Genomic DNA, 23,959 nt, shown 5'->3' with positions numbered 1-23,959 from the left:
GCTGACTGAAGCCTGATTATTTTTGAGGGGAAAATGCCTATTTAGGGGAGGAAGGTACCTTCAGAGAATCACATTCATGCAGGCATGTTAAACTTGACTAAGAGGCATCTATCTATATATTATACTAGGTGTTTGCTGGGAAGTCTCCGTATTAAGTCAGCTCCATTCAGATGTTTTTCTTTGACAGTATCTTAAATTAATTAAAGATTTATTCCTTTAATGTGTCACTTTGTCTTCTGTTAGATACAAATGTCCTTAGAACAAGGTAGTATATTAATTTTCATAAATCGTATAACAATCACTTGATTGAGATTTATTTCCTTAAAGAGGTTTTGTTTGAAAAATAGGTAAGGGTAGAGAAGGTAATATTGAAATGGAGGAAGGAAAGGACATAGAAAAGGGAAAAATGATTAAGAAAACAAAATGTATGAGACAGAATTGATCTAGGGCTGGCCCTACATGTATGCTTAATGTACCTTCATAGGATTTCCTTTTCACCATCTTTTCCTTTAGAATTTGTTTTTACAAATGAAGTTGATTTAGCTTTGCTAAAAGTATTATAGAAAGTTTGTAATGATAAATAATGAATCTATAAACTCTGTGTACTAGAACTTCAATAATCTTGTAGATTAAAAGGCATCCTCACAATTTATAACTAGAAATAAATATATAAATAACATTTAATTGAATTTTTTTTTTTATTGCGGTACGTGGGCCTCTCACTGTTGCGGCCTCTCCCATTGCGGAGCACAGGCTCCCGACGCACAGGCTCAGCAACCATGGCTCACGGGCCCAGCCGCTCCGCAGCATGTGGGATCTTCTCGGACCGGGGAACGAACCCGTGTCCCCTGCATCGGCAGGCAGACTCTCAACCACTGCGCCACCAGGGAAGCCCGAAAATATTTATTTTTATGTAATGGATTTCTTTTTTTTTTTAACATCTTTTTTTTTTAACATCTTTATTGGGGTGTAATTGCTTTACAATGGTGTGTTAGTTTCTGCTTTATAACAAAGTGAATCAGTTATACATATACATATGTTCCCATATCTCTTCCCTCTTGCATCTCCCTCCCTCCCACCCTCCCTATCCCACCCCTCCAGGCGGTCACAAAGCACCGAGCCGATATCCCTGTGCCATGCGACTGCTTCCCACTAGCTATCTACCTTATGTTTGTTAGTGTATATATGTCTATGCCTCTCTCTCGCCCTGTCACAGCTCACCCTTCCCCCTCCCCATATCCTCAAGTCCGTTCTCTAGTAGGTCTGTGTCTTTATTCCTGTCTTACCCCTAGGTTCTTCATGACATTTTTTTTCTTAAATTCCATATATATGTATTAGCATACGGTATTTGTCTGTCTCTTTCTGACTTACTTCACTCTGTATGACAGACTCTAGGTCTATCCACCTCATTACAAATAGCTCAATTTCGTTTCTTTTTATGGCTGAGTAATATTCCATTGTATTTATGTGCCACATCTTCTTTATCCATTCATCCGATGATGAGCACTTAGGTTGTTTCCATCTCCGGGCTATTGTAAATAGAGCTGCAGTGAACATTTTGGTACACGACTCTTTTTTAATTTTGGATTTCTCAGGGTATATGCCCAGTAGTGGGATTGCTGGGTTTAACATCTTTATTGGAGTATAATTGCTTTACAATCGTGTGTTAGTTACTGCTCTATAACAAAATAAATCAGTTATACATATGTTCCCATATCTCTTCCCTCTTGCATCTCCCTCCCTCCCATCCTCCCTATCCCACCCCGCTAGGTGGTCACAAACCACCTAGCTGATCTCCCTGTGCTATGCGGCTGCTTCCCAGTAGCTATCTATTTTACGTTTGGTAGTGTATATATGTCCATGCCACTCTCTCACTTTGTTACAGCTTACCCTTCCCCCTCCTCATATCCTCAAGTCCATGCTCTAGTAGGTCTGTGTCTTTATTCCCATCTTACCCCTAGATTCTTCATGACCTTTTTTTTTTCTTAGATTCCATATATATGTGTTAGCATACGGTATTTGTTTTTCTCTTTCTGACTTACTTCACTCTGTATGACAGACTCTAGGTCCATCTGCCTCACTACAAATAACTCAGTTTTGTTTCTTTTTATGGCTGAGTTACATTCCATTGTATATATGTGCCACATTTTCTTTATCCATTCATCTGTCGATGGACACTTAGGTTGCTTCCATGTCCTGGCTATTGTAAATAGAGCTGCACTGAACATTTTGGTACATGACTCTTTTTGAATTATGGTTTTCTCAGGGTATATGCCCAGTAGTGGGATTGCTGGGTCGTATGCTACTATTTGTAGGTTTTTAAGGAACCTCCATACTGTTCTCTATAGTGGCTGTATCAATTTACATTCCCACCGACAGTGCAAGAGTGTTCCCTTTTCTCCACACCCTCTCCAGCATTTGATGTTTCTAGAGTTTTTGATGATGGCTGTTCTGACCGGTGTGAGATATCTCATTGTAGTTTTGATTTGCATTTCTCCAATGATTAATGATGTTGAGCATTCTTTCATGTGTTTGTTGGAAATCTGTATATCTTCTTTGGAGAAATGTCTATTTAGGTCTTCTGCCCATTTTTGGATTGGGTTGTTTGTTTTTTTGATATTGAGCTGCATGAGCTGCTTGTAAATTTTGGAGATTAATCCTTTGTCAGTTGCTTCAGTTGCAAATATTTTCTCCCATTCTGAGGGTTGTCTTTTGGTCTTGTTTATGGTTTCCTTTGCTGTGCAAAAGCTTTGAAGTTTCATTAGGTCCCATTTGTTTATTTTTGTGTTTATTTCCATTTCTCTAGGAGATTGGTCAAAGAGGATCTTGCTGTGATTTATGTCATAGAGTGTTCTGCCTGTGTTTTCCTCTAAGAGTTTGATAGTGTCTGGCCTTACGTTTAGGTCTTTAATCCATTTTGAGTTTACTTTTGTGTATGGTGTTAGGGAGTGTTCTAATTTCATACTTTTACATGTACCTGTCCAGTTTTCCCAGCACCACTTATTGAAGAGGCTTTCTTTTCTCCACTGTATATTCTTGCCTCCTTTTTCAAAGATAAGGTGACCATATGTGCGTGGGTTTATCTCTGGGTGTTCTATCCTGTTCCATTGATCTATATTTCTGTTTTTCTGCCAGTACCATACTGTCTTGATTACTGTAGCTTTGTAGTATAATCTGAAGTCAGGGAGCCTGATTCCTCCAGCTCCATTTTTCATTCTCAAGATTCTTTGCCTATTCAGGGTCTTTTGTGTTTCCATACAAATTGTGAAATTTTTTGTTCTAGTTCTGTGAAAAATGCCATTGGTAGTTTGATAGGGATTGCATTGTATCTGTAGATTGCTTTGGGTAGTAGAGTCATTTTCACAATGTTGATTCTTCCAATCCAAGAACATGGTATAGCTCTCCATCTATTTGTATCATCTTTAATTTCTTTCATCAGTGTCGTATAATTTTCTGCATACAGGTTTTTTTGTCCCCTTAGGTAGGTTTATTCCTAGATATTTTATTCTTTTTGTTGCAGTGGTAAATGGGAGTGTTTTCTTAATTTCACTTTCAGATTTTTCATCATTAGTGTATAGGAATGCCAGAGATTTCTGTGCATTAATTTTGTATCCTGCTACTTTTATTTATGAAATGGATTTCTGACCTTTGCTTTAAGATTGTTCTCTAAGCCGAAGGTTTTCTTTTTATAGCCATTTTAACTTGAACATCTGTCTGCTTTCCCTACTCCAACAAAATGAATTAAAATGAAAAGGATGTACATTGAAGACATTTTATCTGCCAAGAGCCACAAATAAAACTGAAACTTTCCTTTCGTTATTTCTAATTTTGATCAATTCTATTAGTTCTCTTGAAAACTATTGTGAAACATACATAATACGTTGAAATTGGAGACTTAAATCTGTTCAGTTAATAGAATTGTGGATAAGTACTCAATATTTGCTAAGTACCCAGGCTAGCACATAGTGGGCACTCAGTAAATGTTTGTTGGGTCCAATTTAATTGACTACATTATAATGTCAGTGGCCAAGAAATGCTAGATCTGTTCAGAAGCAGTATCCTATGATAATATTTTGAAAGACTAATAAATTTCTCAGAAGCCAGAAAGTTCCTTCTTGTTTCTGTTTATGGGTAGATTTATTTAACTTGGAATAAAATAGACAGCCACCATTTTAACACCTTTAACTTGGAAAACCTGGTTTTCTCATGCTTAACAGAAGCTCTCATTGGTAGCTTTATATATATATACAGTTTTAGTAGAAGTAATTAGGCAACATTATTTGAAATGTAGGAATTGTGATGAGGGTGCAAATTAATTACGGGTCATTGGACCGTTGGTATGAGTAGATTGGGATGAGTGCTAGATGGACTGGAATGGTCCAAGAATGGTAACAGTAGGTGGTTGAAGTTATATCTGAGCAATGTAAAGAGGCTAAAAAGTTAGTATTTGGAGTATAACATCATAGGGGTATAGGATAACTGGGCTTAACCATTTTGAGTTGATCAAAGATGTTCTCTTGACTATTAGACTTTTCATTGGCATGGAGTGGGTCAAAATAGAACGCTTAGGTCTTAGAGACTTCTTCACAGATAGAACTCCACAGACCTGGTGAGTCTCTCTTATGTAAAAAGATTACATACAACCGAATGAACTCTTTTTGCACTAATCTTGGGTGTTTGGCCTAATTCTGGACCTCCACAGTTATTTATCCTGGGGAGGTGTGGAAGGATAAGTTCTGGTCAGAGTCACGTGCCTGGCTGCATGGGACGGAGTTCTCTGAGTGTGTAACTTCTGGACAGATCATTTATGGAGACAGGGAGCTTCCTGTAGTAGGAAATTGCCATTTTCTTTGATTTCCTTCCTCTGGAATCTTCTTTGTGGTCTAACCAATCCCCTTATAACACCTCATGTGATATGTTACTGAAATCTACCACTTTTGAGAAAATTTAAGTACAGACATTTTCTGTTTGGCATATGAAGGGAATAATCATGCCAAAGAGATCATGAAGATGTATACACTCCAGCCACATTGTGCTCCCACCACTGAATTGTAGGATGCCTGCAAACTTGCTAAGAAGCTAGGGACACCTGTCTACATGTGCCCCATCCCTGTGTAGGTGCTCTTATTTTCTTTCTTTCCCTTCTTCACTTACTAATTACACACATTATTTTATTAATTTGGAGAGTATGCATTGCTTAAATAAACAAACAAGCTTGATTTTTATTATATACATGGCCATTTTAGAAAACCTTGAAAGGATGTATAGGTAAACATAAGAAAGTAAGTCACCCGTGATGCGCATCCCAGTCAGTATTGTTTTTACATACTAAATTTTAGGTAGGTTTACCTAAATCCTTAGGTAGGTTTATTCCTAGGTATTTTATTCTTTTTGTTGCAGTGGTAAACTGGGAGTATTTCCTTCATTTCTCTTTCAGATTTTTCATCATTAGTGCATAGGAATGCAAGAGATTTCTGTGCATTAATTTTGTATCTTGCTACTTTACCAAATTCATTGATTAGCTCTAGAAGTTTTCTGGTAGCCTCTTTAGGATTCTCTATATATAGTATCATGTCATCAGTACAAAGGATCATGAGAGATTACTACAGTTTTACTTCTTCTTTTCTGATTTGGATTCCTTTTATTTCTTTTACTTCTCTGATTGCTGTGGCTAAAATGTCCAAAATTATGTTGAGTAATAGTGGTGAGAGTGGGCAGCCTTGTCTTTTTCCTGATCTTAGTGGAATTGGTTTTAGTTTTTCACCATTGAGAAGGATGTTGGCTGTGGGTTTGTCATATATGACCTTTATTATGTTGAGGTAAGTTCCCTTTATGCCTACTTTCTGGTGGGTTTTTATCATAAATGGGTGTTGAATTTTGTTGAAAGCTTTTTCTGCATCTATTGAGATGATCATATGGTTTTTCTCCTTCAACTTGTTAATATGGTTTATCACATTGATTAAGTTGCATATGTTGAAGAATCCTTGTATTCCTGGGATAAACCCCACTTGATCATGGTGTATGATCCTTTTAATGTGCTGTTGGATTCTGTTTGCTAGTATTTTGTTGAGGATTTTTGCATCTGTGTTCATCAGTGATATTGGCCTGTAGTTTTCTTTTTTTGTGACATCTTTTCTGGTTTTGGTATCAGGGTGATGGTGGCCTCGTAGAGTGAGTTTGGGAGTGTTCCTCCCTCTGCTCTATTTTGCAAGAGTTTGAGAAGGATAGGTGTTAGCCCTTCTCTAATTGTTTGATAGAATTCGCCTGTGAAGCCATCTGGTCCTGGGCTTTTGTTTGTTGGAAGATTTTAAATCACAGTTTCAATTTCATTACTTGTGATTGGTCTGTTATATTTTCTATTCCTGGTTCAGTCTCGGAAGGTTGTGCTTTTCTAAGAATTTGTCCATTTCTTCCAGGTTGTCCATTTTATTGGCATATAGTTGCTTGTAGTAATCTCTCATGATCCTTTGTATTTCTGCAGTGTCGGTTGTTACTTCTTTTTCATTTCTAATTCTATTGATTTGAGTCTTTTCTCTTTTTTCTTTTTTTTTTTCTTTCCCTTTTTTTCTTGATGAGTCTGGCTAATGGTTTATCAATTTCATTTATCTTCTCAAAGAACCAGCTTTTAGTTTTATTGATCTTTGCTGTCATTTCCTTCATTTCTTTTTCATTTATTTCTGATCTGATCTTTATGATTTCTTTCCTTCTGCTAACTTTGGGGGCTTTTTGTTCTTCTTTCTCTAATTGCTTTAGGTGTAAGTTTAGGTTGTTAATTTGAGATTTCTCTTGTTTCTTGAGGTAGGATTGTATTGCTCTAAACTTCCCTCTTAGAACTGGTTGTGCTGCATCCCATAGGTTTTGGGTCGTCGTGTTTTCGTTGTCAGTTGTTTCTAGGTATTTTTTGATTTTCTCTTTGATTTCTTCAGTGATATACTGGTTATTTGTGTATTGTTTAGCCTCCATGTGTTTGTATTTTTTACAGTTTTTCTTTCCTGTAATTTATATCTAGTCTCATAGCATTGTGGTCAGAAAAGATATTTGATAGATTTCCATTTTCTTAACTTTACCAAGGCTTGATTTGTGACCCAAGATATGATCTATGCTGGATAATGTTCCATGAGCACTTGAGAAGAAAGTGTATTCTGTTGTTTTTGGATGGAATGTCCTATAAATGTCAATTAAGTCCATCTTGTTTAATGTGTCATTTAAAGCTTGTGTTTCCTTACTTATTTTCATCTTGGATGATCTGTCCATTGGTGAAAGTGGGGTGTTAAAGTCCCCTACTCTGATTGTGTTACTGTCGATTTCCCCTTTTATGGCTGTTAGCATTTGCCTTATGTATTGAGGCGCTCCTGTGTTGGGTGCATAAATATTTACAATTGTTATGTCTTCTTCTTGGATTGATTCCTTGATCATTATGTAGTGTCCTTCTTTGTCTCTTGTAATAGTCTTCGTTTTAAAGTCTATTTTGTCTGATATGAGAATTGCTACTCCAGCTTTCTTTTGGTTTCCATTTGCATGGAATATCTTTTTCCATCCCCTCACTTTCAGTTTGTATGTGTCCCTAGGTCTGAAGTGGGTCTCTTGTAGACAGCATATATATGGGTCTTGTTTTTTATCCATTCAGAAGACTATAGGCATTCTTAAGAGTGAAGACACATTTCTAAGGTGTTATGATGAACTCTGAATATATAATATTTAGTACATCAAGGGAAATGATGTAAGGTTCCAGTAATTGTGGAAAAATGTTGTTCTGCTTAATTTATTTTGTACTAGCTTATGTTGAACATCTATCCTATAGTTTTTTTTCTAAAGTATTAAGGTTTATGTTTGTAATCATTTATAGATTAGTCCAGATTAAATCAGATTGTTTCTAGAACCAGAACAGTTTCTCATATTGGACTCCTAAGCAACAGATATTTTAAAGTAAAAAATCCTAACTCAGCTCTCTAAATAGAGAAATTTGAAGAAGCAAAAATATATAAATTTTGGAGGAGTAGAATGTGACTTTGTCAGATAGTAGCTGTTTTATGTATACAATTTAATTCTGAAATTTTAAGAAGGGTTCTTTCAACAAGACCATTAGATTTTATGTTTTATTTAGAGCTAGGATATAGGAACAGTTAAGAATTGTGAAATCTCTTGGTTTTTAGATTGTCCTCACTTAAATATCTTAATATTGGTGATAAAACCACTGAAATATCTAATGATAATTATTACCACTTCTTAAGAGCTTCTCATAATAATTTATCTGTAGCTGGAGGCCCCTATCAGGACAACAAAGCACAATATTTAAGGACAAGTTCAAGAACTGTCAGTCTTTGAGAAACCTAACAAGAATCTACACTGTATATTTTAAAATAGATGTTGTACAGGAAAATTTTCCAGAAGTAACCCTTTTCTACAGTATGATTTGAAGATAGTTTCCTCTTCCCATAGTTCTCTCCTTATGTTGTATCTGAAAATGGTAAATCTCATAGGTAAAATTTACAGGTAAAACTAGCCTGTAAATTTGTAAAGTATAAAATACTATAAAAGTAAGCTTAGGCGATGAATGGTGACTCTACAAAGGACCATCAAAAGGATATAGAGGGCTTCCCTGGTGGCGCAGTGGTTGGGAGTCCGCCTGCCAATGCAGGGGACACGGGTTCGTGCCCTGGTCCGGGAAGATCCCACATGCCACGGAGCGGCTGGGCCCGTGAGCCATGGCCGCTGAGCCTGCGCGTCCGGAGCCTGTGCTCCGCAACCGGGGAGAGGCCACAACAGTGAGAGGCCTGCGTAACGCAAAAAAAAAAAGAAGAAGAAGAAGAAGAAGAAGAAGAAAAGTATATAACACAAAGGAAGCCTTGAGAACTTGGTGAGGAGAGTAAAGGGAGTGTGGTGTAGGGAATGGGGAGGGACAGAGTAGGTGAAAGGAGCGGGAAGTAAGGGAGAGACAGGAGGGAGCCATAGCAGGAAGATACTCTCCTGGTCACAGAGACTAGCTCACCGCTTTGGGGAACGTCAAGGTATGCGGCTCGTGATCAAGGAATGGTTTGGCGCAGTGTCCAGCTCAAGCACAGCGTGTGGGGTGTGGGGTCGGAATGATAGAGACAGACAGGTCCTGTTAAGAAGCCTGGTCTCTCTCCTAGAACCAGATTTTTCTTCTGGAGGGAAATGACAGAATCATAGTTGTTTGTTAAGAGATCACCTTTTGCGATGGAGAGGTGAAGGGACAGAGATGAGGTAATCAAGAAGTAACAGGAACCTGAATTAGGACAGAGGCAGTGGGAATACAAATTCTAGGGATTACAGTCAGGATTTGGTGAGGCAGGTGAAATTTGAGGAAATTTGTTCATTCATTCCGTCTTTGATTGTTGAGATTAACCACAAACTATGTCAGACATGCTCCAAATGCTAGGGTTATAGAGATGAGGTTTGATTCTTGTCTTTTTTTTAATTATTTTTATTTTATATTGGAGCATAGTTGTTTAACAATGCTGTGTTAGCTTTGGGTGTACAGCAAAGTGATTCAGTTTTATATATTCCTTTTCAAATTCTTTTCCCATTTAGGTTGTTACAGGATATTGAGCAGAGTTCCCTGTGCTCTACAGTAGGTCCTTGTTGGTTATCTATTTTAAATACAGCGGTGTGCACATGTCTGATTCCTGTCTTTAAAGGGATATTCAGTCTGCAGGGAAGACCCATGCAAACAAGTGATTGCTGACCCCAGCAGTGAGGAACCCAGTGACTGTAATAGTACGACAGTGACGTAAGGGGCAGGATGAGTAGTTATGTTTGGGTGGATCAGGAAGAGCTTCACAGCTGCTGGCCATTAAATGGACGGGCGTTCTGCAGGCCAGCAAGGTGGGAGAGCACGCTCCAGGCGAAGGGAGAACATGCTGAGGTCAGAAGGTGTAAGTAGTTTGGTTTAGCATGGAATGTGTGGAATTGTGTCAGGAAATGAAACTAGAGGAGCCAGAGCTGGGAGACTTAAGTGCCAGCTTGAGACTTTGGCTTTCATTTTGTAGAAACAATTGGGGGCTACAGAAGAGTATTCAGCAGGGAAAATAATATCGCTGGTGCTTGGATGCCAGTGTTGTAAAGGACAGACAGGAGAAGAAGAAGATGGGAAAACCTTTTGAGTGATGGCTAAATGAGCAAGTGTAATAAATAACAGAGTAGTGGTAGGGGGAGAGGAAAGAGGAGGCATAAGTAACATATTCTGGAGGTAGAATCAATAGGAACCTGGTGACCGGGTGTGGAAAATGAGGCTCAGGGTGAGAGAGACACAGGATTCTCTGGCTGTAGTTATAGCGTACGGGGAATATAGAAGGGCCATTAGCAACTACAGTAATAGGATCATTTAGAGGGCAGTAATGACATGGTTTTTGAACATAAATGTGAGTTAGATGTACTGGAATTAGGACAATTATTTAAGTACTGGGAGAGAAAGATCTATTCTCATACTGCATTCCAGTCAGAATAGAGTGTAATCATTTTTTTTAAACTATGCAAATGAAGAATACAGAGGCAAATCTTCATCTCAACTTGTTAAGGAGGAGGGGATAAGTAGTGGAAGAATTTTTAAAGGGAACATGAATGTATTCAATTACATGAAAATTGACAACTTCTTTATGCCAGTAGACAACTAAAAGGCAAACAGGAGGAAAAGTAATTATAATAATGTGATGAAGGATTGTTATCATAATATATTAAGTTCATATCAATTAAGAACAACACTACTATTCAGTAGGAAAAAAGTGAGGCCAAGGATCTAGAGGCACTTCACCAGAGTAAGGATTATAATCATAAATTTAATTTAGCTAGAATCAAAGAGATGCAAATTAAAGAAAAAATGAGATGTTATTTTTGTATTTTCAACTTTAAGATTTATAAATATTTAAAATGAATAAAATTAACCAGGATTAGAACAGTTTGGGAGAAGTTAACATACTAGCATTGCTAGTAGGAATCAAAATTTTGTTCACCGTTTTGGAGAGCAGTTTAATGAAGTGAATCACAAGACTTCTTTTCACTTGGCCCAACAATTTAAACTTTTTAGAGTTTGCCTAAAGGAAAAAGTTGGACAGCTATCACAAAAGAGTGGTAAATAGTATGAGAACCAGAGCAGAGTGGTATAATTAAGGCAAGGGAGCAAAGAGTTTCACGGCAAGAGGAGTCGGTGACGTTGCAGAGAGATCAAGCAGGGTTTGGAACTGAGACGTGACCATTAGATTTGGCAGCCCGTCATGACGACCATGACCACAGTAGAACCAGGCTCAGTGGCTGGTAGAGGTAGAAAGAAGCCCTTTTGGTCAGGAATCAGAGACTGCAAGCATGGTCTTATATTTCAGAAATATTGGAGATGAAATGAAGGTGGGGGAAAGGGTAACAACTGTAGGAGAATGTTTTGTTTTCATTGTTGTTGAAACATGAACTTTTTTATGCTGAGGGGAAAAGGTTAGAGGTTAAATAAAGAAAGATGAGATAAATGACAAAGGTTGCCAAAGGAATGGAATATTGAGCCCAGGTGGAGGAGAAATTAGCCTTGAGACAGCAGAGGGAGAGGTCTGACGCAAGAAGAAAGGAATTAAGGATGTGTATAGATGCAAATGATAAACGTGTACATCTTTGCCTTTGTTAAATGTTGGGGGGATCACTATTAGAGTCTCAGTTCCTCCCAGAATACAAAATTTCCCCCTTCCCATATTGCATAATTTCTCAAAAGAATTGTTCATGCTCTAATTCCTGTCTCCTGAACTCTTTCCCAGGAAGCATTTGCTCTCACCAGTCCACCAAAACTCTGTGTCAAGGTCACTGGTGAGTGCCGTGTTGCTAAATCCAATGCTTAATTCTCAGTCCTAATCTTATTTTACTTGCCTGCCGGATCTGACACAGCTAATCATTCCCTCCTCCTTGAAAGACTTTCTGTATTTGGTTTTTCCACACCACACTCTCCTGATCGGCTTCTTGCATGCTAACCACTCCTGCCCGGTTTGGTTCCTCCTTATCTCCCAGACCTTGTAATATTGAAATGCCCCAAGGCCCAGTCCTCAGCCCCCTTCTCTTCTACTTCACTCACCCACTCTCCTTTGGTGATCTTTCCCAATCGAATGGCTTTCTGTTCTGTACACCAGTGCTTCCTGAATTTATATCATCAGTCCAGTCCTCTCCCTTGAACTGGACTTGTATACTTAGCTGCCTGCCTACTCCGTGTGTCTACTTGGATGTCTAATAGGCATTTCAAATATAAGCTGTTTGAACTTGGCCATACCCATTAAACCTACTCTCTTACAGACTATCGCACCTCAAATATATTAATTCTATCTTTCTAGTTCAGACTAAAAACCTTGGCGTCGTCCTTGACTTCTCCCACCACCAGGAGCCCGTGCACACATTTTATTCATCAGCAAGTCACACCAGTCTGCCTTCAAAGTAGATGCAGAAATGAGTCACTATCTCAACCGTGTCCACCCTGGTTCAATCCACCATCATCTCTTCCTTATAATATTTCAGTAGGCTCTTGATTGCTTCTGCCTTTGGCCACTTAAGATTATTCTCAGTGTAGCAGCCAGAGCGATCCTGTTAGGATTCTTACACAGAGTAAACACCAAAGTTCTATAGGGTTTAGTTAGCCCCCGTTACTGGTCTGATCCATTTCCTTCTCTCTGCTTTTTCATTTCATCCACACGGGCCTCCTGATTGTTCATTGAACATACCAGCCACGTTGTCAGCTCAGGGCCTTTATTATTTCATTTGTCTATAATAAACATTTTACCCCAAATAACCGTGTGGATTTCTAGTTATGTCCTTTTGGCGTTAACTCAAGTGCCACCTTAATAGTGCGTTTTCCCCGATCACCTTATTTAAAAAGCTATCCTCCCAGTATTTTATTTATTTTGTGTGTGTGTTGTCTGTCTTCTCCCCCAGAATGTAAGCTTCACAAGGGGAGAGATTTTTGTTTTTGTTCAGGGCTGAACTCCTAGCCCTAGAACAGTGCCTGGCACATAGGAGATTCTCAGTAACACGGACCGATGGATGGATGGAAAAGAGGGAGGATAGGAGATTGAAAAGGAGGTCAGGTTTGAAGGTTAGGGATATGAGTAATTAGTTTGCTCTTGAATATTTTGTTTGTAAAAGTTTCCTAGTGGAAATGTTAAAAAGGCAGGTAATAACTACATAACATGTAAAACCTGGGATTTTGTTTGACTCGGTTTCTGAAACATGGGAAACTAATATAATTTAGGGTGCATTGTTGATCATCCTAATGATTTAACATAGTACAGCCCCTTATAATTTCTGGCTTTATAGTACATTTTATTTCCTGTCATGTAACATAGGCATTTATATTTTAAAGGGTTGTTTTATCTGTGATGTATCTGAATCTGGATAATGAGTTACATTATATGAGGATTTCTCTTTTAATTTTTCTCAGTATTGGAACTGTATTTAACTCAAACAACTCATTGTTAATAAATTAGAAGGACCTCTGGCAACACACTAGACTCATTCTGGATAAATACCAAGGCTAACAAGGCTTTGGTTCCTGCCCCTGACACTGGTGCCTGTTAGGCTGGTCTTGAGAAAGCACAAGATCTGGCCATTCGGTGATGGTCCCTTGAGTCTGGTCCAGAGTCATTCTTGAGCTGATCATTTTTATATACATTAGATTATAACTGGGACAAATTGAGCATCTTAAATAATATCTGTTCTTTTAATTATCGGTGTCCCTAATTAGCTTGGAAAGCTGCAGCATTTAAATTTCTTATACCTTACTGATAGTTAAGATAATGAAGTCTGGGACCCTTAATTATTAGTAGTACCACCACCATAAAACCTTTCCTGACTGTGGTTTAGTTCCACTTCATTTATTTTATTGTGTGGGTTTGATCACAGAGTAGCAGTGTCCTGCTGATTTCTTTGCAGTTATTGAAGGAAGTAAGACTGAAAAGTTTGTTCTTTTTCTGTAGCTTTAGATGTTTCTTGAATGGAAAAATATGTTTGAGTGTGGAGCAAAATCTGCCATCTAAAACGTCTACTATACTACTGACAGTTAACCTGTGCTTGCCTTTCAGAGAAAGCAGACGAATAACCATATTAGTCCTTCAGGTAGATGTCGCAGCATCTCCTAAACAGCACTGTAGGAGAGCCAGTAAGAAAAGTAAATTTTGTCTTATAGCACTATAGTCTCGTACGTTGTCCCACCATAATAAACAGAGATGTTCAATTATATATCTAGCCCTCCTCTCTTGTCCATACGCTTGTCTGCAAAAAGAGAAATTTTCAGGTCGGGAACTTAAAAGAGTGTCCAGTACTATGAAGATCAAACAAACGAACAAAATCAAAAAACAAAAAAGAAACACACAAAAACCTCTCCTGATAAGCTTTGGATTTAGATCATTTTTATAGTTAATACAATGCTGGATAATAGTAAAGAAAACTGTTTGTTCTGTTTTGGGGGGAAAAATGTGTGCTCAAAGAACGTTTCTAGAATCATGGCATTGGGGGTCTATAAGTAACTTTAGAGTTTATCTGGTTTGGCCCACTGGTCTGTAGGTTCAGAGAGTGGAGTCTAGAGTGGGGAAGGGCTGAGCTGGTGGCCTGGTTGCCGGTCTCAGAGCCAGGAATCAGACACAGGCCTCCCGTGACCAGTCTCGTGGAAGGAGCTCGGGCCACAGATTAGGCCAGCTGTCTGTTCTTATCTACATCGTCCTTTACAGTCATTAATCTAGTCATAAGTTTGTGTTATAATGCCTTGTGGTTTGTAAGAGGTTTTTCTGGCAGTGTAACATTTTTAGCTTCATAGTAATCCTGCGCCACGAGCAAGATGCCATTTCTAACATGAGGAAGTTGAGATTTATAGACTTCTAATTGCTGTGCCGCGTTGCGGTGCCACATTGCTAGTGAGTGCATGGCAGAAGCAAATTTTGAACCCACGGCCAGTGCTCTTTTTGATGCCCTTTACTTCCTTGGATAACTGAGAGTGAGCAGAGGGATTTTGATCCACAGTTATAGAAATTAGAGATTGAAAAGACCTTGAAAATAAGAATTTATCAATCACTTGAAAACAAATGTTTTCTAAATTTACTGTGCAAGAACTTAAATGTTTGAGAGGTTTCATCCTTTAGAAGAAAACAGATTATTTATTTAAATCAGAACCCTTGCCTTTGAATGTCATATAAAGAAGTATTAAAAGTATATCCAGCCGGTGAACATGGCATGCAATAAAACTAAACCAATGAAAACTACTTCCCCTCAAAACCCACCCCGCATTGTTAAATGTATTGTGCAACTCTTATGAATTTGTGACATTCTTTAAGATGTTAGAAATTGCCCCATCTCGGCTGGCTGGTGAGGAGTGCTGCTGAGAAGAGGTCACGTGCTGTGGGAGTGTGTCTTTCCTGGAAGACCCCTTGCCACAGAAGCCTTTTCTTATTGGTGGAGGTCTGTCTGGGTATTTAGCTGTATGGAAATGTTTAGCATTCCATATGGTGTATTTCCTTTTTGAAATAGTTTTATATCAATTCTGTTTTTAAATTACTGTAAGGTAACATAATTTAGTAGTATTTTAAGAAGTATAACTCTAGTATAACTCTGTGAGCCTGCAGGAATTGGGTAGGTAATCCAGTTTGGTTTTTGCATTAAAAAAAAAAAGTTTTCATCATAGATTAGTGGTTCAAAATTAGAAAAACTAAAGTAGAAGGACATTTGAAATTTGTAAATTCTCTGCCAGCCACAATTTAACCTCCTTTTTGTAAAATATTTAGGAGATTATTAAAGTTATCAAAAAACAATAACAGATGTCAGGACTAAAACGTAAATATAACATATCAGTAAATATTGTGTATAAAAAGATATAAAATGAGAATTTTGGAGCTAGATTTAAACTGTGTGTATATGATGTGTGGTTTATTACTATTTAAGCAAAGCTGATAGTGTGTAGACAGGAAGCCTAGGCACCAGAATATCTATATAATACCAGCACTTCGTAGACACTGGATAAACATGTGATGAATGAAAAGGAATTGTGTAGTGACCTAGTTACCCAGCTGGCATGGAGCTCAGAGCCTAAGTTTCATAGCTTCTAGCATTTTTTTTGCTTAGCTTACTAATTTTCTAGATTATTAAATAGGGCACATCTCACTACAAGTAGCAGCTTAAGAATTTTTAAATGGCTTTTCAAATATTTCTACTTGATAAAAAGGAATAGGAGACAAATAGCTAAGTGTGCTGAATTACACTTTTACGTAGACAATGAGAATTATAAATAATAGATGTGGAATTGTTGGAAAACTGGTATTTGGTCATTTTCCTCATGACATATAGGAAATGTTTTGATTAAGAATAGAATTTATGTAAGGGTCTCATTTAATATGCTTAATATTCCTGTACAGTGATATCCAGATATGCTTCTTCAGTGGGAGAAGGCTCTGGAGAAAGAGCTTCATTCCAGGAAAGACAGATTCCTCCAGTATGGGCTCACCTCCACAGTAGGCCTTTTCCAGTTTTTGTCTTTTTTAAAAGTCTTGTTGGTTACTGACTGGTACTTCTTCTTGTGGAAGAGGGGTGTCAGAACCCTTCAGTGCTCTGTACTGCTTGTCCACGTGTGACCCAGGACCCTGTGTTTTCATTGGGTCCACAAGGTCAAAATTATTTTCCCAGTAACACAATACTTTACCTACCCTTTTCATTCTCATTCTCTCATGAGTGTTCCGTAGAGTTTTCCAGAGGAAACTTGACATGTGATGTCACAAAAGGTTGAAAGCAGATTTGAGACTCCAGATTTGGAAAATACATTCTACATCAACAGTGCTTCTCTCCGCACTATATATTTTTTTATTTTGAAAAAAGTTATTTTTCATAAAAATGTTAACATGTAATGGGTTTATTTTTTATTAACAAACATTTTAATTAATTTACTTAATTGCATTGTCATTTCAAGAACATTATATACATGGAAAATACAATATGCAACCTTTGAGGATCGGCTTTCTCACTCAGCATAATTCCTTGAGGTCCACCCAGGCTGGTGTGCACATCAGTAGATCGTTCTATTTTATTGCTGAGCCGTGTGGTGTGGATATGCCATCATTTGTTTAACTGTTCACTTGTTGAAGGACAGTTGGGTTGTTTCTGGTTTGAGGCCATTACAAATAAAGCTGTACCGGTTTTTGTGTGAACGTTTTTATTTCTTTGGGATAAATGCCGGGTAGTGGAGTTGCTGGATTGTATGGTAGTTTTTTTTTTGTTTTTTTGTTTTGTTTTTTTAAGAAACAGCCAAACTTATCCAGGGTGGATAAAGGGATCCTTAGGTGTCAAAGTTTGACAACCACTGCTTTATACAAAGGTAGCTATGAAAGCTGATATGTAACATATACAATAAGAAAATTTTCTTGTGTTGACATCATTAAACAAAAAAACCCCTTTTTTTTCCCTCAGACTTTTGAAGATTAAAGGAAGTAATATCTTATTCCTAGTTTGTCTGTAATCATAGGGCAGGGTCCACTATGTTGATCGGTTTGCAGTGCCACAAATTAATGTGCAAGGGTTTCTCATAAATTTACTTAGTTATATAATACATCTCAAGACTCTTATACATTTCAGGCTCCAGTATGAGCCTGAGAACTTTTTTTTTTAATTGTACAATATGTGCCAAGACCTGGGAACACAAGAGATAGATACTGTCTTCACCGTAACCTCCAAGCGGTAAGGAGACAGATAAGCAAGCACGCAAGTGTAGTAATTGATGAGACGAAGGCGTGTGTAAAAAGCAGCAGGAACAGAAGGGAAAGAGGGGGCGAACTGGGAGCGGGAAGGAGGCCGATGGGATCTGACGGAGGGGGTGGAGGTGGAGCTAAGACTTAAGGCGTGAGTAGGATTTTGCTGGGATGCATGGGGAGAGGTATCCTCAGACTCAGCACTGATGTGTCAGAGGAACCAAAGATGATCCCCACCTAACCGTACTTTGGTGGTAACCCTTAGCTCATCTTCTTTTATCTGGATCTCCTAGTTTAGGGCTAGTGAGGACTAGCCCTAGTTTAGGGCTAGTGAGGACTCTTTCAGCCTGAGTCAAAAGTAACATTAAGAGAAATGGTCTGAATAACATAGTTTGGGAGTGTGTGCAAATTAACTGTGAAAAACCGTAGCTCGTTCTGAGAGTCTTCAGGATGTAGCAGGATAGTCTTGTCTCATAGGCCAGGAAAAGCAAGCACGTTAATCATAACTGGAGTTAGGTAGTAAACAGTCTTATAACTCCCTCTCCACTGCACTGATTATCTTTCAGGATGTTATCTTAAATGTGTTGTAATATTCCCAGCCAATTTATTTATTTTTTAAATGAGAGAAAGTATGAGACAACTGATTGTCTATCTATCTATCTATTTGGGCTGCGCCACGCGACTCATGGGATCTTAGTCCCCGGATCAGGGATCGAACCCCGGGCCCTCGGTGGTGAAAGTGCAGAGTCCTAACCACTGGACCACCAGGGAATTCCCTCCCAGCCTATTTGATAGCATCCATCTGTTTACTGTTCCTGTTATATTACTGTTATATTAGCTACACGGATAATATAGCTTGTAAAGATACACGTAATGCTACATTTTATCTTTATATTTTGGAAAATATTTAAGACTATTATTTAACTTGTATTTTAGTATTTCAAATTGTGCTAATAGAATGTCTGAAATCAAAATTAAACATGGGCATATCCTCCTGTATACATGAATGTATTTCTGGCCACCTAACTTTGGTCACCCAGTTGGTCATTCAGCATTTATTGAGCTTCTCCCCTGCTGGAGGTCCACCTCTTAAGGAGCTCACAGCTTCGGGGGAGGGACAGTAGTGTAGGAAGCCTTGTGAGGTGTTAGGAGTGGGCTTGCTCACAAAGTGGAAATCAAGTCACCTGCCGGAGCTGGGCAGAGAGGAGTGGGCTTGGGGATTGGAAAACAGGCGTAGGCTGCCTTCGTCTTTAAAAAATCCATACACTCAGGCTTACATGAAACACCGTTCCTCTTTCCTATAATTACTTAATTTACTGTCGGGTTATTTTGAAACAAGAAAGAACTGGATTCATCTTCCTTCTTTCTTACTGAGTAATTATAAGTTGTGCAGCTTTGGGCAAATCATAAAATCTGTCTGAACATCTGTTTCTTTATCTTTAGTAGTAGTAGTAATAGCTGACATTTATTCAGCACCTGTTAATGTGCCTGTTTATTCTCTGTATCACCCCTCTGAGATCGGCACTGTTAACTACCCCCATTTTACACGTGAGGAGGAAACAGCCACAGAGAAATTCAGTCAGGCCACAGGGCTGGTAAGTGACTGAACAAGGACTTGAACCCTCACAGACTGGCTCCAGGGTGTGTACTCTTAGCTACTTAGACTGTATGGTCTTGAAGCTGTTTAATCAATATTTATATGCACGTGTTAGTGATCTACCCGTGATAAATTTTCATTTAATGTTTGTGTCATGGTAACACAGAGGCATTTTGGGGCTGTTGATAATGCGGTTGTTATTTGGTATTTTAAATGGGAACGTGTTCTTTTTCCTTATGAAAATATTTTGTGATAGGAAAATAATCAAAGTTATTTAGAGAGTCAGAAAATAGCTAAAATATAATAGTCTTAAGAGAAATGCTTCCTTAGTCATTATGTGGGAGGCCAGAATTGCAGTGTATATTCTTGAGAAAAAAATTAGGATAAATACTATCACAAACAAAGAAGAGCAAGGGATATATGAATTCTCTTGCTAGTTGAGTAGGAAACGAGTCTGTGGACATTCTGTATTAAAATACCTAGAGATTGAAGTGGTCTGTTTGCCTGAGGTAAATGATGTTTATCTCCATAATCTCACATACCTTGGACTGACAAAAGCTATGGTGCTCAGAGAGTGTAAGCCCCATGAGTTACAAACTACAGGAAGTAGTGTCTACTGTCTTAATGCTGTACCGATAGTTTAGATCACAAGCTGCTATTATTATTTTATTAAGTTGTTTTGAAAAACAGTTTATCTGACTCAGCCAGGCCATCTGAATCTTGTCCCACCCCCTCATAATTCATGGCAGTTCTTGTTAAATCTCTTAAAATGTTAATATTGTTTTTCTGATAAATACTCCAGGTAATAAAATAGCAAAAATATATGTATATAAATATAAATATATGTATATATGTGTGTGTGTGTGTGTGTGTGTATATATATATATATATATATGATCGGAAGAGGATTTTATCACTGAAACAAATGCTAGCAGCATTAACGTGGTGTCTGCCCTTTCTGATCTGGTACAGGACCCCAGGTTTCAGAATGCCTCCACTCTGAGTTCATTTTCTTGCCTCAGATGTTTCACCGGCTCACATTCCCGAATGTGCCGTGCACACTCAGGACGTGAAGAGGCCCTTGTCCGTTTCCTCTCTGGCCAGTGCTTCCTGTCACAGCCCAGCAGCCGTGTTGTGTCCCCTCTTGAAAGTATTTCTGGCTACAAAGCCAAACTGAGTTAGATGCCAGCTCTCCTCCTCTTTCTCTGCATTCACACAGCACCCGGTGCACAACTTTCTGAGAATATTTAGTTCATTGAGTTTTCACAATGGGCATTCTTTTTTTTTTAATCTTTATTGGAGTATAGTTGATTCACGATGTTGTGTTAGTTTCAGGAGAAGATATTTGCAAATAAAGCAACTGACAGGGGATTAATCTCTAAAATATACAAACAGCTCATGCAGCTCAGTATCAAAAAAAACAAACAACCCAAGCAAAAAATGGGTAGAAGACCTAAACAGACATTTCTTCAAACCTAAATAGACATTTCTTCAAAGACAGACAGATGGCCAAAAAGCACATGAAAAGATGCTCAGCATCACTAATTATCAGGGAAATGCAAATCAAAACTACAGTGAGGTATCACCTCACACGGTCAGAATGGCCATCATCAAAAAATCTACAAACAGTAAGTGCTGCAGAGGGTGTGGAGAAAAGGGTACCCTCTTGCACTGTTGGCGGGAATATAAATTGATACAGCCACTACGGAGAACAGTATGGAGGTTCCTTAAAAAGCTAAAGATAGAACTACCATATGATCCAACAATGGGCTCTCTTAACTGTCCTCTCCCCACCTCCCTTATCTCCCTGTTCAGTGTTTGGCACATACCAGAGACTGTAAATATTCAGAATGGACATAGCTGCTGCTTTTGGAGGTGATTTTTTGACCCCTGGTGCTGCAGCAGCAGGAGGTATGGAAACCGTTATGTGAGGGGAGCATTCCTTGCTAGCCCTGCACCAAACTGGAGCAGGCTGCTGTCTTAGAGGAGGTGCGTGTGCGCGCACGCACGCACACACACACACACACACACACACACGTGCACTCTGCTGCTCTGAGTAAGCCAGAAGCAATGGGAGTGTGGAATAATGCGAGCTGGGATGGACATTTATAACATGCCTTATCTGTTTAATTGAATTATAGTGGGTTTCTTTTTTTTTATTGAGAATACTTCTTTTTATTATACAGGTTTCATATACACAAGTATTTAGGGAACATTTACAGGCAAGGAGCTCAATTCCAAAACTCCGTTTTCACCCACACACACTGTACTTCACACTCATCTTCGGGGTCAGCCCAACAGGAATAAGACAAAGTTACTGCTTTGTGAACAGACAGTTTCAATTAAATAAGAGTCTTCCAGAGTCGAGAACAGCGCTCAGGATCCTCTTGACTCATAATACCCTGATGTACATATGAATAAAGCCTAAAGATGTGTCTTAGATTACCCTGTCACCTTTAAAAGTTAATATTAAAATTGCATCAGTGGGTTTTTTCTCTTAATGGCATGAAATAGTATTGAAGTTTGTGGAGTTTGCAGAGATGTTATTTATATATGCTGTGCAGATCTATCTTTCTGCAATCTGTATTATAGGGAGAGAATATTCAAATCATACATATATATTTTGAAATCCAGTTTCTCCCAAACAGTGTAGAGTAGAGGTCATTTTTTTAAGACACTGGATTATCCTTGAGACTACATTTCAGAGACGTAATTTTTGGGATGGCACTACAAATGTGTAAGATCGGTCAGAAGCAGGGCACCATGACTGGGACGGCAAGTGCAAATTTATCACATAATATACCTCAGATTGCATTATTAGCATACTACGTAGGTTAACTGGTATTGAAACCACCATTAAGCAGTGAAGTATCGGGATTTCAGTCAGTAGAACAAATTGTTTCCTGTGTCACACCACATATTAATATGTCATCTTTGCTTTTAATCCTAAGTTCTTTTTTCACCAAGAACTTGGCAAGGTAAGTCATCCTTAGCCAACAAGCAAATTAGTTAATGTCATTTTTATGTTTTTATGACTAATTTATTCCCTGACGTACATTTTAATTTTTTACTAAAAAAGAATTCAACATAGTAATATTATGTTGATTCTTTTAGCCTATGTTGATTGATAGTAATTACTTTTCTGGTTGTTTTGTTTTGTTTTGTCTAGTCTAGAAAAACAGACCTGGGTTTTAGTCAAATACATCACTGTCTTTTAAAGATCAAACCTTTAATGGAAGTCTAATGTATGAAGATACAGAAACTGCTTCCGCTGATTCAAAATGGGAACGACAAACGATGAGATGGTGTCTGTGGAGCAGACCTCTTCCTCCTCCTTCAATCCTCTGTGTTTTGAATGCGGCCAGCAACACTGGACACGAGAAAATCACTTATACAATTACCAGGATGAAGTGGATGACGACCTGGTCTGCCACATTTGCCTTCAGCCTCTGCTGCAGCCACTAGACACCCCCTGTGGACATACCTTCTGCTGCAAGTGCCTCAGAAACTTCCTGCAAGAGAAGGATTTCTGTCCATTGGACCGGAAGAGACTCCACTTTAAGTTGTGTAAGAAGTCTAGCATTCTAGTTCATAAACTTCTGGACAAATTATTAGTTTTATGTCCGTTCTCTTCAGTGTGCCAAGATGTAGTGCAGCGCTGCGACCTGGAGGCACACCTTAAAAACAGGTGAGAGAGAGAGAGAAGCGACTCTAGGCTATAAAAAGGTGGCTCAAACAAATAAACCCGATACAAATGCCAAGGCATCAGTAAGTAAACAGACAAATCCTGCACAGGAGATACAACAAACAAGTTGCATGCAACGGTCATTTAATATTACTATTTATCAAAAACATGCATGTAAAAACTACAGTCAGGAAGTACCGTTTTACACTTACCAATATGAGGTTGTTATAGTCACATGGTAGCAGGATATAATGATAGATTCCTTTTGCAAGGCAGTTTCTCAATTTGTTTCAAAAACTGTAAATGTCAGTATTGTCTATCCAGCTTATTATCCTAAGGAAATAGTCCAAAAGAAGGGAAAATTGTATGTAAAGATGTTTGCTGCAACACTGTGCAGAGTTCAGTAAACTGGTGTCAATCTGATTACTTAACAGTAGGGGAAGGGTTAAAAATACAATAGTACATCAGTGCATCGGGATATCATGCAGCTGTTAAAAATTATAATATTGTTGCAACATGGAAATGGGTACAGGCACACCTCGGAGATGTTGCAGGTTCGGTTCCAGACCACCGCAGTAAAGTGAATATCAAATAGCACACTACAGCAGGTCACACGAATTTTTTGGTTTCCCAGTGCATGTGAAAGTTCTGTTTACGCTGTACTGTAGTCTAGTAAGGGTGCAATAGCATTAGGTCTAAAAACTTACATACCTTGATTGAAAAATACTTTATTGCTAGGAAATGCTAACCATCATCTGATGACACACAGGGTTGCCACAAACTTTGAATTTGTAAAAAATGTAGTCTGTGAAGGGCAGTAAAGGGAAGTGCAGTAAAATGAGGTCTGCCTGTATCTGTGATTTTATTCGCTAAGATCTTGTAAAATTCTGTGTTCAAGAACTTGACTGAACGAGAACTAGGGGTTGGAAACTTTAAAACATTTAGTGGGGATTTTTGTTCTACTGACAAAAGCTTTTT

At 38.4% G+C, this 23,959-nt stretch overlaps 1 protein-coding gene across 6 annotated transcripts in view; it reads left to right on the top strand.

Annotated features, from left to right (window-relative positions):
* The window catches only part of LNX2 (ligand of numb-protein X 2), a 306,755-nt gene that overhangs the window by 239,654 nt on the left and 43,142 nt on the right, over nucleotides 1–23,959 (top strand). For 4 of the 6 annotated variants that reach the window (XM_059995924.1, XM_059995923.1, XM_059995925.1 and 1 more), the window contains one exon: nucleotides 22,466–22,984. The exons of 1 other annotated variant lie outside the window; for it this stretch is intronic. In XM_059995924.1, coding sequence (XP_059851907.1) covers nucleotides 22,578–22,984 — 407 coding nt within the window. In that variant the 5' untranslated portion in view covers nucleotides 22,466–22,577. Of the gene's footprint in view, nucleotides 1–22,465; nucleotides 22,985–23,959 lie in introns of those variants that run through there. One more of the 6 variants, XM_059995928.1, reaches the window with a different exon arrangement.

This window comes from Delphinus delphis, chromosome 18, assembly GCF_949987515.2.
Source record: "Delphinus delphis chromosome 18, mDelDel1.2, whole genome shotgun sequence".
Taxonomy (NCBI): Eukaryota; Metazoa; Chordata; class Mammalia; order Artiodactyla; family Delphinidae; genus Delphinus; species Delphinus delphis.
The sequence above is the reverse complement of the archived record's forward strand: the minus strand, read 5'-3'. Positions and strand labels throughout refer to the sequence as shown.